General features: G+C 38.2%; 1 protein-coding gene across 5 annotated transcripts in view; it reads left to right on the top strand.

Moving 5' to 3' along the window:
- celf2 (cugbp, Elav-like family member 2) overlaps nt 1–15,754 on the top strand; it is a 107,560-nt gene that overhangs the window by 80,848 nt on the left and 10,958 nt on the right. For 2 of the 5 annotated variants that reach the window (XM_073838902.1, XM_073838901.1), the window contains exons 4-7: nt 2,345–2,566; nt 5,110–5,173; nt 9,628–9,762; nt 11,044–11,169. In XM_073838902.1, the coding sequence (XP_073695003.1) occupies nt 2,345–2,566; nt 5,110–5,173; nt 9,628–9,762; nt 11,044–11,169 (547 nt within the window). The remainder of the gene's footprint in view (nt 1–2,344; nt 2,567–5,109; nt 5,174–9,627; nt 9,763–11,043; nt 11,170–15,754) is intronic. The other 3 variants (XM_073838906.1, XM_073838904.1, XM_073838903.1) reach the window with 3 other exon arrangements.

The raw sequence follows: 15,754 nt of genomic DNA, 5'->3' as shown, positions 1-15,754 counted from the left end.
AAAGAATAAAAGTTGTTTTGTTATTAAACACATCTGCTTGCCCACTTCTTATAGACCAATTTGAAGTAGACATCACAGTTACGTCATTTGCAGCTGCAAAAGTGGTAAGTGGAGGAAATGGGTAAAATCCATGAAATAAGAGAAAAAAAAATATTGATTTGCCTTTGGATGTCTGAATCGGAATGCAAATCATTTATATAGAATACTGTCTTTAAAGAAGCCATTTGAAGCTAAACGCAGATGTTCAATTGGACAGACTATGGATGAAACCTGCTATGATTACTGAATAAATTTGTTTGAAACAATAGGTTTGCATAATATTCACATATGCAGTTCATAAGGGGCATATTGTATTAGCCCTACAGTTACAGCATGGAATACTATTTAAACCTGTAACATTTTACATAACATTTACCTATTTTATCTCACAATTCAAAGTTTCTATATCACTCAACAATAGTGAGTTTGTTAATTCTGAGGGAAAAAGGCCAAAGTGGGATATAAAGTCATCATTCTGAGCTGAATAAAAAGAGAGAGTGAAAAGTTGATTTTTTTTTTTTTTATTGAAACAGTCTCAGAATTGAAAGAATAAAGTCTGGATTTTAAAATATGAACTAAAATTTATCTTTATTAATTATTTTATTTCATGGCTTCCATAGACTGCTACTTGAAAACTGTTATTTTTTGCCACCAGACAGGCTCTGCCCACAAGAAAACGTCATCACTGTTTGCAAAATCTGAACTGGACTAATACCATAATGGGAAAAATGCATTATTGCATTACATATAACGATAACATTGAATAACAAAAAATATGTTACAATAAATTGTTGTTTTATAGTAATTGGAATATAATTAGAATCACCATTGAGAATAATACTGATACATTTAAATTGTAAAATATCTTCCTTCATGCAAAATAAGTTAAAACAAAAAAAAATGCAGTTTTTTAAAATGTAATGATAATCATCAATTACAACATAAAAGTAGACAAATAATAAAAAAAAAAATGCATTATGGTAATACGAATTTTGGGGAGAATGTGCTCAATTCTCATAAAACATAAAGTCACAATGCCAAAAATTTTAAAATGTCTTAATGACTATGTCTTTATAATAGTCATACTGCATAATAGTTTTTTAAAATGTAATGAGAATCATCAATTACAACATAAAAGTAGACAAATAATTAAAAAAATGCATTATAGTAATACGAATTTTGGGAAGAATGTGCTCAATTCTCATAAAACATAAAGTTACAATGCCAAAAATTTTAAAATGTCTTAATGACTATGTCTTTATAATAGTCATACTGCATAATAGTCTTTTTCTTCCCTTTTGAGTGAATGGAGTATAATAGTATTCAACATTTTGCTCAGCCTTTGTAAAAGAAAAAAAACAAAAAGGTTTTCGAGGAACATGAGGGTAAGTTGACCATGGATATGTGACCCTGGACCACAAAACAAGTAATTTTTATTAAAAAAAAAAAAAAAAAAGCTGAATAAATAAGCTTTCCATTGATGTAGGATTTGACAATATTTGTCTAAGAAACAACATTTTGAAAATTTACAATCTGAGAGTGCACAAAAAAAAAAAAATTAAATATTGAGAAAATTGCCTTTAAAATTGTCCGAATGAAGATGTTAGCAATACATATTACTAATCAATAATTAATGTACAAAATATCTTCATGGAACATGATCTTTACTTAATATCCTAATAATTTTTTGCCTAAAAGACAAATTAATGTATTTTTGGCTTTTGCAAAATACAAATATACCCATGCGATTTATGACTGGTTTTGTGGTCCATGGTCACATATTAGATTTTGGTTAAAAACCCTTTCAAAAACTACCAAATCACTTGCTATGCACACACACCCTTCTCTCATTATATTCTGACCCTCAGGACTTTAGTTAAACGGGCATCACAGGTTAGCCCCATGATGTTTAGGTTTGTTTGCTTTCGTCGTTGAGAGAGAGAGAGAGAGACAGAACGCGCGAGAGATTAGCAGAAATGCGGCAGGTCTGTAGGGTGCAGTGAGGGCTGTGGGGTGGGAGATCTCGCTCGCTCTCTCAGACAGATGATGAAATAGTTTTATAAAGCAGGAAATCGCTTTCCTGGGAAATAAAATCAGCAGCACAGCACAGAACTCTCATTTCACCAAGAACTCCCGTCGCTCCAGCGGTTGTGTGTGTGTTTGTGTGCCATTATCGGTTTATGCAGTACCACTGCACAAGATCATTGCTCTTCTAGATATTTAGCTTTCCCTCTCTCTCCCTCTTTTTTCTTTTACCCCCTCCCTCTTCCACTTTCCTCTTCTCTCTTTCAATCTGTCCACACAGGGCTGCTCCTCCCCCATGGTGGTGAAGTTTGCCGACACGCAGAAGGATAAGGAACAACGGCGGCTGCAGCAGCAGTTGGCACAGCAGATGCAGCAGTTGAACAGCGCGTCTGCCTGGGGCAGCCTGACCGGCCTGACTGGCCTCACCCCGCAGTATCTGGCAGTAAGAGGACACACCCACGTAGCCACGCCCACCAGCAGCACAGCCAGCGCAGCCGCCGCAGTCAGTCACTGTCTCCGCCCACCTGCCCCGCCCCCACCTCTCTTGCTCTATCTGGGCCAGTCTTAACCCTTTCCAAATCTCTCATCTGTTGAACTTCGATCGCACCTTGATCGAAACCAGTCCCCATACTCAATTTAGAAGCCTCTTAAAGGGATAGTTCACCAAAAATTACAATTCTGTCGTTAATTACTCACCCTAATGTCGTTCCAAACCTGTAAGACCTTCGTTCATCTTCAGAAATCCAAGAGCTTTCTGGCTCTGCATAGACAGCAATATAATTACCACATTTAAGGGCCAGAAAGGCAGTAAAGACATTGTTAAGAAATAACAATATATACTACATATACTACACTCTAAAAAAATGCTGGGTTAAAGGAGAAGTTCACTTCCAGAACAAAAATTTACAGATAATTTACTCACCCACTTGTCATCCAAGATGTTCATGTCTTTCTCTTTTCAGTCGTAAAGAACTTATGTTTTTTGAGGAAAACATTTCAGGATTTATCTCCATATAGTGGACTTCTATGGTGCCCGCGAGTTTGAAATTTTAAAATGCAGTTTAATGCAGCTTCAAAGGGCTCTAAACGATCCCAGCTGATGAAGAAGGGTCTTATCTAGCGAAATGATCGGTCATTTTAAAAAAAAAAAATTGACAATTTATTTACTTTTTAACCTCAAATGCTCAAATCTTGTCTAGCTCTGTATGTACTCTGTGTATTCCGGTTCAAGACAGATTGGTCGAAAAACTCATTTTCTTCTCCAAATTCGAAATTGTCCTACATTGCTGTTTCACCTTTTTTTGTAAATGGCGTTTGATCTTCTTTGCACATTAATTTTGTAAACACTGGGTCGGTACTTCTGCAGCAATGTAGGATGATTTTGAAGTTGGAGGAGAAAATTAGATGGGAGTTTTTCGACCTACCATAACTCTCTTGAACTGGAATACACGCAGAGCTAGACAAGTCGAGCATTTGAGGTTAAAAAGTAAATCAATTGACCCTTCTACCTTGGCTGGGGTCATTTAGAGCCCTTTGAAGATGCATTTAAACTGTATTTTGGAAGTTGCCCCCATAGACTCAAAAAACATAAGTTCTTTACAACTGAAAAAGATAGACATCTTCTTCACTGAAGAAGAACCAGTAGAGGATGCAAAAAGCCCATACTCTCACTGTAAAACGACAGCTGGGTTGTTTGGTCGGAGACAGGTTCGACCAAGCGGTTGGGTAAAAAAAGTAACCCAGCAGCTTATTTATAGAAAAACCCAGCACCAACAAGTTGAACCCAACATTTGAGTTAAAAAAACAACCCAGCATTTTTAGAGTGCAGAAAAATTACCCAGCAGCTGGGTAAAAATATTAAATGCAACCCAATAAAACCACCCAACAGGCTGAACCCAGCATTTTTAGAGGTTTTAACAATCATAGTAGGTAGGTCTGTCTTAAAAGGTTTATGTGATATTACTTAATATGTTTTTCTCAGTAGAGAAAATGAAAGAGATTTTGACTTCTAGAACCCGACTTTGGTTATGTTATGTAATTGGATTGGGCTGAGGACAATGCATAAATTCCCTGTTGCACTCATGCCCGTCTTCATCCTCCTAAATATAAAGAGGATACAACACGGTGGTGACATTTACTTGCGTTTTAGTCCATAAGGACAGTGGGTGAGGATTAAAGGACTATGCAAGAGCATTGGGACAGGGCCATCTCTCCCACCATTCCGCTTCTCCTTTTTCTGCCTTTTTCCGCCTTTTTCCACTTCCCTGTCATTTCGAGGTTACGTTTAGCTTTTAAGCAGTCTGAGGGGTCTAGTTCAATGTCATCCTAATCCTCTAGAGTCATTTAGAGTCTGCTTTCCTCTCCCCTTTCATGTGCAGAAACTGCCCAGGACAGCAACACACTGCCAGCAGAACTGACGGGTGACTCTTAGCATGACAGTTTTCACTGGCAATGACATATGAGGCTAATACCTTGAAGTGGTCCTCAAGTCTTTTAGGATTTTGTTCCTCTTAATATTTAACATGGTGTATCACAAATTACTGATTTAAGAGAACAGAGTCCACAGTTATCAGTATTTCTTGACTGCAACCTGGTCTCATGGCGAAAAAGCACCTGTGGGAACACAAAATACGTACGTTTTTTTTAAACAAATACGATTTTGTCTTAGCCAGCACAAGCCATTTTGTTGGTAACGTTTTGCTGTGCTGCTCTAAGAATATTGATATGATTGCATTTATTACACTTAAATATATTCGGTAAATGCAAAGCTACAGCGGGCCCAATCCTGATACTTGAGGAACACCAGTGGCTAAAAACACGCCCTAACAGATAGAGGCATTTGTGTTGCTTTACTGTTGACAGACTGCTCTGTAGTGTCACTCCAGACAACATAGAACATGGAAACCAACCACAATGTTTCATCTACTGTATATTTAGCTAACACTAGCTCCTTCAAACATTATCCTTATATATCCATCACCATATATAAGCTGATACATAAAAGTGATTACACATTGATAGTCTGTTTCTTTCTCTTTTTCCCAGTTGCTCCAACAAGCGACCTCCTCCAGTAACCTAGGAGCGTTCAGTGGTATTCAACAAATGGCAGGTGAGATACTGATCTCAGATCGGTGTTAACCCAACTAGCCCCATTGTAACTCCTCAACTAAACTTCCATCCTCCCCTACTAAACCATTCAACCCAGCTATGGATTGCATAAAAAAAACAATGGTTGCAGATCCAGGATCAGCAGATATTCAGCTGAGAACATTCTCATTGTGCCTCAGAGTTCTTGGCTTTATACAATGTGTAGCACACCTGGACACTTTGTAATGTTTGTGTGTGTATGTGTGTCATTTGATGATGAACTGAAACTTGATTGATCACATAAAAGCCATTCTTTCAATGCCTGTTCCGATGTGCATCAAACATGTTTTGTTTCTTGGAAGAAGATTTTGTCTTATTATCCAATCACATTTTCTTGCCGGAGCTCTGTGAGGCTTACGGGAGACCAAATCATGATGATATGCCCCATCAACTCTCGGATGTCTTCAGCTTTCTACATTTTCACTTTAGCAATTCTCAAAGAAGAGGAAAAATGAGAGTACCCTTATCCAAATAGGCCACTTATCCCAGTTTGTTCATGCCACGAATACTGTCAAATTCACCAGAAACCCGCAGAGAATTCAGCAACACAAGATGGATTCCTCGTCGAAGCAACGTGATATGTTATTCTATCTTCACGCTAACTTGGTTTAGCGCTCTGGAATATGATTAGTGTTTTACAACATCTGCCAATGAGCTCCTGCTTACTCCGGCTGTTAGACAGGTGCATGTTGTTCTCTCTTTGACAGTTTTTATGCCTCTGACATCGCTAGATGAAACAAAAAAAATTAAAGTTCCTCTTTGCTCACTTTCCTTCTTTTTTCCATTTTCAGTGTTTTTTCGCTGTCTTGTGCGCTACATTCCCAGTGTGCGTCTCTGTTCTTGTCAGGTCTTAATTGTGGTCTGTTTATCAAGCTGCCAGGCCTTCAAGGAAAGTGAAATATTTATAGCACGCGCTCTCGCCTAATTGCAGCTGCTAAGGATGAAAGAAAGAGAACGTATTAGCATCCAAAATGGCTTACAGTGTGTGTAGGATGAGTGCCTTTATCTCCTTAAGCCTTCCCCCCCTGACAACAGTTTTGGACACCAGAGAGTGGCTTCCTCATTAATGTAGGCTCTTGTGGAGAGGGTGAGCAGGACTGTGGTGTTTTTGTTTACCATTATGAAGAGTTCTGGAAGCTCTCGTTTAAGTTCAGTGGTACATCTGTGACAGCCTCTCAGCGAGAATGAAGTTCACATCGAGCCAAACCAGCAGCAGCTGCCACCACACAATTAAAGAGCGAGAAATTCCCACATTACCATAACAATTGAATTTTCTGGACCTCATTTTTTAAAGCAATATATTCTCCCAAAACAGCTTAGTTTAGACTTTTAATCAAACTAGTTTATTTGCGGAAATGAATGTGAGTTGGTCAGGCATGATGGACAAAGTAGTTTGTTATTATACATACTGATTATATACAGCAATATGTCAGTGCTGGATTAAAGGAACCATTCAACCAGAAATGAAAATTCTGTCATTTGCTTAAGTGCCGTTTTAAACGTTTTTGATTTATTTCTTTTGTAAAACAGAAAGGAAGACATTTTTTTAAATGTACAAGTTGCTCTTTTACATAAAATGAAAATCGAACATCAAAAGTATCTTAAATATGGCACGTTTCGAGATGTTTCACCAGGTTCAACCAATGATATTTGAATGCATTGATGCTAAACTTGGTGCGACATATTTGAATTTGCACAAATAATCCAAACACAACCAAACCTCTAAGTAGAAAGTAGTCATAGCCATGGCCTAGTGGTTGGCGTACATCAGGGGTGTCCAACCCTGCTCCTGCATGGTCAATATCCTGCAGAGTTTAGCTCTAATCCTAATTAACCACAATTAATTGAAATTAATGCATTTATTAGACCTTAAACCGGAGCGGGCCCAATCCTAATACTTGAGGAACACCAGTAGCAAAAAAACATGCCCTATAAGATAGACCACTGCAGATAGACCACTATCCTGCAGAGTTTAGCTCTAATCCCAATTAAACACAATTAAGTGGTATTAATGCATTCATTACAATTAAATATTGTGTTTAATGCAAAAACAGAGCGGGCCTAATCCCAATACTTGAGGAACACCAATAGCTAAAAAAACATGCCCTAGAAGATCACCACTATCCTGCAGAGTTTAGCTCTAATCCTAATTAAACACACCTGAACCAACTAGAAATGTCCAGGCAAGTGTGTTGAGGCAGGTTGGAGCTAAACTCTGCAGGACATTGGCCCACCAGGTGCAGGGTTGGACACTCCTGGCATACAGATATGTTGAGCTATGAAGCTTATGCAAGAGATACAGGTTTGAATCCAATCTGCCTCATCCCTCATTTCTCCCACTATACGTTTTTGTTCCTTTCTGCTGTCTGTTGAAGTGGAACAACAGCCAAAAATTAAAATTTAAAAAGTTCAAAGTAGTCCATTGCATAAACCCAAGCCAGAAAACCTGCTCAATATGACCAGATAAACATATCAGTCTGTTTGAGACACTACTTGAAGTGCGAATCGACAGGAGCTCTCAAACTCAACAGGATTTGAAGGCTTTTCTCGGCTGAATTGCGAGATCTTTGGGCCCCTCCATCTGTCGCCTGGCAACCGTCTATGATTGGCAGATGATATATACAGCTGACATCTGCTGTGTCTGTGCTGTGGGTGGAGTTACGAGCCATAAGGAGCTCCATTACACATGATGAACATTCAGCGAGAGCCAGCATCACCTCTTTCTTGACACCTCTCTCTCTCCACTCAGTTCGTGGAGAGTGTGAACATACTGCATGGATGGATCTCTCTTTTTCTCTATCTCTCTCACACACTAGCAGAAGTGCCCTTCTCAACCACAGAACTCACATTGTGCCAAATACTCAATGCCCATTTTTTTACACTTGTGTGCCAAAAACTCAAAATGGTTCCTTTTCCGCTTTATTCAGAAGCACAAAGGCGGTCACAAAGCCCTCAATTTCAGAGTCCATTTCTGTCGTGACCTCCCTTTTTGACCTCCCAACACTGCACTTTCTCATCCAATGAAAGCTTTTTCTAGCTTCTTTTATATTATATACCATTCAAGGTTGAAGTCTTGAACCATGCAGTCAGAAATGACCTATTTAATTGACCTTTTGAACAATTACTCAAAAGAATTACAAATGTTTGCCTTTATACTATTTCATCATAATGTATAGCTAAAACTCCTTTCGTTTTAATCCAATCACAGCCGGACATAACCATATCCAATCATATCGTGATGACTATCACATGACTTTGCCCCATTCATTCTCAATTACCCCCCACCGAACTCACCGCACACTTTAGGGGGTTTGTTAAAACTCAATGGGCTTAGGGGAGGCAATAGAGATGCAGACTCCCGTCCCTGGTTGAAAGCACTTTTTGCAAGTCCTGCCCTACTACTTCTTTCTCTTTCTTGTTGAGTATTCAGTTTCTTTCGTAAATGCTACCTTACAGAAGTGGACTGGGTCCTAAGAGCCATTTCATGCTGATTTTAAACCTGCTGTTCAAGATCTGTAACACATTATGGAATCATCTCTGCTCTTATGTCTTGACCTGGGCTTTGTTTTGCAATTAGAGGTAGATTTTCTGTCTCTAATCGCCTTCTGTGATGTGCTAATTAGACTCTTAATGCACTTCTCTTGCTTGCTCAGTGGATCGGGAGGGCAGACAACCGTGGCGTCCCCAGAGCACTGTCTGACCAATTCAAATTACACGCTAGTGCTGTCCTGAAGGGATAAGGCTGAAAAAACAAAGACATTTTTTCTAGATGGCTTCGGATCCTGTATTTGAGCCTTTGCTCATCCTTGTCATCCTTTCAGGTTGTCACTTGTCCGTGAAGTCCATGATACTTTTTTAATTTTGCAAATGAGATCACACATTTTCATCAAGCCAACACTTGGGATGACTACCAGACCATCATGGGGCACTAGTCACCATAATGGCGGCATTTGGGACAGGGCCTATAATTCCTTAACGATCCAAATACTGTAATTCTGAAGTCTTGTGTGTCTCTTGTGCATATTTTTTTTTTATCTGTGTGTGCGTGCTTCCTCATAGTATAGAGTATATACATTTTACGTGTATATACGACACATGCTGTGCATTTTCCTGTTGTACCACTTCCAATCTCTGTCCTTCTTGGCTGCGAGCCACTTCCCGCAGCGTATTGGCGTCATGGCCACTGCATGTAGCCGTGCCCCAAACACGCTTTGGAGTAGATGCACCCAAGCTCACACATATTATCGAATCTTCTAAACGAAATGCCTCTACACACAACTTTACTAACTCTTGTACACAAAGACCTGCTCAAGTAGAGCATTCAGTAGCACATGTGATTCCGTTAGTTTACCATGTGCAAAAAAAAAAAAAACACACACACACAGGCGCACACATTGACACTTTCTCTTTCTTCAGGTATGAATGCTCTGCAGTTGCAGAATCTGGCCACTCTAGCAGCAGCAGCGGCTGCAGCACAGAGCTCAGCCAGCCCGTCCACCGCTAGCGCCCTGACCTCCAGCACAGGGTCCCTGGGAGCCCTGGCCAGCCCAGGTAACCAGAGGCCGTCCCATCATCATTATCATCTTCGATATCGGTATCATTTCCACCATAGCGTCGTTGTCCCTTCATTTGTTGTAGTCGAGTTCGCCCATTTTCTTCGATGTTTGATTGTCCTTCAAGTTTTCATGTCATATGTATATATGTCTGTTTGTTTGCGTAGTTCCTTGACCGTCCATCGTGGTTCACGTTCATCATCATCATCATCATGATCATCATCGTGTTTGGGAGAGTGTGTCCATATGTGTGGCGTTAAGCTGTTGCGCTATTTGGCTTTAACCGTGCTCCCACTTATTTAGGAAAAGATGAAATGTGAAATCAGGAGATGCTTATAAGTGTGACACATGGTTCTCCGGTTAGATTAGCATCTCTGTGTATTGCTTTGAAACTCGGCAATTTCTTTTAAACTTGCATAAATGCAAATGAAGCAGAGGGAAAAGCTTTTATATGCTTCTGAGTTCTGTTGTTTCGAGAGATGTTTTGTTTGTATCTTATTGCTCTTTTCTGAAAACATTGTCATCGTTATAATCATCTTCATGATTGCAATCATCTTTTGTTGTTGATGTCTTCTCAATTTTCTGCAATTTTAACCGTTTCACTTTAGAAATTAATAAAGTATGATGCATGCATATATCTATCCATCTGACCATCCATCTTACCCACTTTATTAGGACTGCATCATATAGCAAAAACATTGATGATGATATTCAACATCTTTATAATAGTTTTTTTTTTCTTTTTTGAAAATTTTGTCTTTTCATTTGCATGCACCAGTATGTAACAATACATAGTAATAAACAGAATATTTACTTATATTTACAAATACATTAATTAAAAATTAATATATTCAAATTTAATCAAGTTTTGATTCAGTTGGATTTTACTGTTGAAACTCATTCATAGAAATGAACATAACAACTTGAATAGCATTTATTAAGTTTAAATCAGAGGTTACAGGACAAGGAAGGATTGCAAAATTAGTCTAATGATTCCCTCTTTAAAAACCTTAATGACCCTAATACATTCATCACAATAATCACAACGTTGCTTAATGTTACATTGCCATAAAAGTCACTCAACCCTACCATCTATCAGTGAATCAATCTTCCATACATGCATCCTTCCCTGTCTACCTCCACCGAAGCTTTTATGTATGTATCTTTAACCATTCCAATATCATCTGCGAATGTATGTGTACGTTCAAACATCTCTCTTTTTCTCTCTTCCATTTCTCCACCTGTCTCTCCTTCCTACTCTGTCTGTCTTTCCCCACAGCAGGTTCCACGGCTAACTCCAGCGCGGGTGCAATGGGTTCCCTGGGTTCTTTGGGAACACTGCAGGGTCTGGCCGGGGCCACTGTGGGCCTCAATAACATAAATGCACTAGCAGGTAGCGTCAACAGTGAGTACTACCGTCCATCGGCCTTTCCATTCCAGTCCATACAACATCACCTCATACAATCCACCCACTGCTCATAGAGATGCCCGCTATCTGCCAAACACACACATAGTGAATGTTTTTTAATTGATTTATTCTAAAGTTGCACCAGCTAAAGCAAGGGCATCTCTCTGGGCTTCAGCGAGAGTTTGTTAAATGAATTTCTCACACTGAGTCATGCTGATATATTGAAATTGTGTGTGTGTGTAATTTGTAAAATGCCTCGTTATTGAATCAAATCAGATCAGATCAAATCCATTTGCTAAGTCGGAACAAATGTAGCTCATCTCTTGTAGTCATGAGTGTGTTTGCACCAATCGGCCACATCTCCACACATTCAGACATGCTAACACACCGCTAAACCATTGCTCTGGGTGTTTCTATAGACGTGCACTTGTTTTGTCGCTATTGTGTGTGTGGATGTGTGTGAATGTTGTGTATACATGTCTGTTTTACTTAGGAACATGGGGTTTGAATGATTTTAGACTAGACCTATTTATGACGAGTCCATTCATGCTGTCCAATTTGTAATAGAGGGATAGATCCCCCCCGGTTCACCCAGAATGGTCATTTTTAAACGGATACTGGAGGCAAAAAATTGAAATTTTATCACTATTTAATCACCCTCATGCAGGGTCAGAAATGAACTTTTCCATTGGATTCGATTTCCAAGGAAATTTGTTCAGGCAGTTTTTAAATCTGTTGATTTTAATGTTAAATACTTAAATAGACTGTTTAAAATTGTATCTAAATTATACATGTAAAAAAAAAACACGAGCACATAGGGCTGCAATATTATAACAAAAATCATTATTGTAGATTAATGCTCTTTGTATTGTTACAATGATTATTAATATCGATTTAGAATACAATATAAAAATGTTTTTGTGTTTTGTGTCTGTGTTTTGGGCACATCACATTCTTAATTAATTAATAATTTTATTTACATCGTATCTGCACTGTGTTGTTTATGATGAGGGAATTTGCGAGCGTACTCAAAACAGCTCCTCTAATCTGAATACCTCTGATGGGCATGTTTTCTAATCTGATCGCCTCTTATTGGTGCGTTTTCAACACTGACTAATCTAAGCACCTCTGATTGGTGCATTTTCATCGCTGACTAATCTAAATGCCTCTGATTGGTGCATTTCTTCGCTAATCTAAACGCCTCGCATTTTCGGCGTTATTTAATCTACGCCTCTAATTGGCATGTTTTCGACAATGACTAATTTAATTTACGCCTCTGTTTGGCAGGTTTTCGGTGCTGACTATTCTAAATACTTCTGATTGGTGCATTTTCAGCGTTGACTAAGCGCCTCTGATTGATGCATTTTCAGCGCTGACTAATATAAACGCCTCTGATTGGCACGTTTTCTGTGCAGTCTAATCTAAGATCCTCTGATTGGCGCGTTGTCAGCGGTGACTAATCTAAACACCTCTGATGGTGCATTTTCGGTGCTGACTAATCAAAGCACCTCTATTTGGGCATTTTCAGAACTGACTAATCTAATCGATGCCTCTGATTGGTACGTTTTCGATGCTTATTAATCTATGCGCCTCTGATTGGTGCATTTTCGGCACTGATCTACATCTCTAATCTACATCTACATCTCTGATTTGCACGTTTTTGGTGTTTACCAATCTAAGATCCTCTGATTGGCACGTTTTCAGCCGTGACTAATCTAAACACCTCTGATTGGTGCATTTTCCGGACTATCTAATCTACGCCTCTGATTGGCACATTTTCCGCACTGGCTAATCTAAGCGCCTCTGATTGGTACATTTTCGGCACTGATCTACATCTCTAATCTACATCTACATCTACATCTCTGATTTGCACGTTTTTGGCCGTGACTAATCTAAACACCTCTGATTGGTGCATTTTTGGTGCTGACTAATCTAATCTACGTCTCCAATTGCCACGTTTTTGTCACTGTCTAATCTAAGCGCCTCTGATTGGGGCATTTTTGGCACTGACTAATCTAAGCGCCTCTGATTGGGGCATTCTCAGAACTGACTAATCTAATCGATGCCTCTGATTGGTACGTTTTTGGTGCTTATTAATCTATGCGCCTCTGAAAAAACAGTACATGAAAGCAATCTGATACAGTGTGAGCGAATCTAATGTAATTATTCGAAATGACAATTTTCATTCATTTTCATAAATTTTGTTTTAATTACCATCATACAGGGGCAATTTTTGCCTCTTTGTCTGGATTTTTTGTGCCATTTTTGTTTAAATCCTTAAATCCTGACCCTGCCCTCATGTCATTTTAAACCCACAAGGCTTTTGTTTGAAACACAAATTTTTAATGAAACCTTGGAGATTTCTGTCTCTCCTTTGATAGTCCTTCCCACCAAAACATCGCGCTTCATAACAACTTCATAAACAACTTAAAAGTAATCCATAAGAGTTTAATTCAAGCATTTTGAAGAAACATGTTAATTTTATTTAATAAACAGATTTATTCAAGATAAATTATTCAGTGCACATACAAAGAGTACATCAAATATGGTAAACAGAAGCTCAGCCGTATTTGTTTGTCTCAAGAATGTTTGAGCTTCCTTTTACCAAATTTGCTATGATTAATTATTAAAAAAATAAAAATAACAAAAAATATTTCAACAATGGGTTTGAAATGGCAATCCCTTAATAAGTTGGTTTCTGTGGGTGGTTTGATTTAGACCAGTAGCGTGTAAACAGATGTTTCGCATTATAGCTGTTACCACATTGTGTATTTTAGCATGACTGGAACGCTGTATTGACAAATCAGCATTCAAGGCCAGAACTACTCATCTTATAATAGAATGTACCTAATGGGCGTTGCAAAATGTAATTAGTATGAATAGACGAGCTAAAGATCACCGCGGCCTGTGCATGTGTATATGTCAGTGTGTCGGCACGTGGGCAAAATCTCTATCTCCACCAGTGACCTTTCAGCCAGGTTTCTAGTTTTATAAATCAAGCTCTCTCTAATAGAACGCCTCCAATTTAAATTCATTCAAATGACTCTCTCTCTCACACACACACACACACTCCCAGTGCTCATTTAAGAGGCTGTATAGTGTAATTGAATATAAAAGGTCAGTATTGTAATTATTGCTGGATAAATGAGGGAGCTGGCCGTCCAAGCACTTCGCTCATCATTTATTGTTTCCAGGCCGTCAAGCCAAAAGGCCAGTAAGTAAATACTCATGAATCAGTCTTTATAAACACACACACACACACACGCACACACACACACTGACTAAGACATAAAATATATTCTGTACACAGTACATGAACACAACTGCTTCTATGGTAGCACAGTTTGATGTGTTGTTTTACATTTTGTATATGCGTTGCCACAAGGGATTCTCTAGTTTAGTTGTCTTTTTTTCAGTCCTTTTTTTCTGCCATAGCCAGAAAATATTCATTTCATTACTCTATACTGTAATAATGTATCTGATGCATTATATTGACCATAATTTGCACAAGGAGAGTTTTTGAACAAGATGTGGGATATCCAGTTAATCAGTAAATTTAAGAAATAGTTGACAGATTATTTGATAATCAAACTGATAAACTAATATCCATTTAATGAAACAGGATTTGATCTTGCCAGACTTAAAGAGATAGTTCACCCAAAAATGAAAAATCTCTCATTAATTACTCACCCTCACATCATTCCAAACCCGTAAGACCTTCATCTTCAAAACACAAATTAAGCAATTTTTTAATGAAATCTGAGAGCTTTCGGACCCTGCATAGACAGCAACGCAACTGACATTGATAAAATAGTCCATGTGACATCAATGGTTCAACCGTAACTTTATGAAGCTTCGAGAATATTTTTTTTGTGCGCAAAGAAAACAAAAATAACAACTTTATTCAACAATTTCTTCTCTTCTGTGACAGTCTAGTACAGTCCAGATAGTACCATAATGCACATGCGTTAGTAGTTGTTTTTGTTTTCTTTGCGCACAAAAACTATTAAAATTACTGTTGAACCACTGATGTCACATGAACTATTTTAACAATGTCCATACTACCTTTCTGGGCCTTGAACATTTCAGTTGCGTTGCTGTCTATGCAGAGTCAAAAAGCTCTTGGATACGATCCAAATTTTAACTTGTGTTCCGAAGATGAACCGACTTTCTGAAGAAGGTCTTACGGGTTTGGAGCGACATGAGTGTGAGTAATTAATGATGGAATTTTTATTTTTTTAGGTGAAATATCCCTTTAAATACTGAGATTTTTTTTTAGGTGAAATATCCCTTTAAATACTGAGATTTTTTTTTAGGTGAAATATCCCTTTAAATACTGAGATTTGTTACCACTGAAAGTAAAGGCAGTGTATAATAATGATAATATTCAAAAATTATATTTAAAGAAGTTAAATATAATTGTATAATTAATAATATTCCACAGACCTTTCCCAAATGCTGAAAACAGACTTTTTCTAAACCTTCTAAACCTTAATCTTAACAACCCCAGACCTTTAAACAGTAATTTGTGTGTGTGTGTACATATGTAATATATATATATTCCCATAGACTGCACTTATGC

Source organism: Garra rufa, chromosome 4 (genome assembly GCF_049309525.1).
Source record: "Garra rufa chromosome 4, GarRuf1.0, whole genome shotgun sequence".
Classification (NCBI taxonomy): domain Eukaryota; kingdom Metazoa; phylum Chordata; class Actinopteri; order Cypriniformes; family Cyprinidae; genus Garra; species Garra rufa.
The sequence above is the reverse complement of the archived record's forward strand: the minus strand, read 5'-3'. Positions and strand labels throughout refer to the sequence as shown.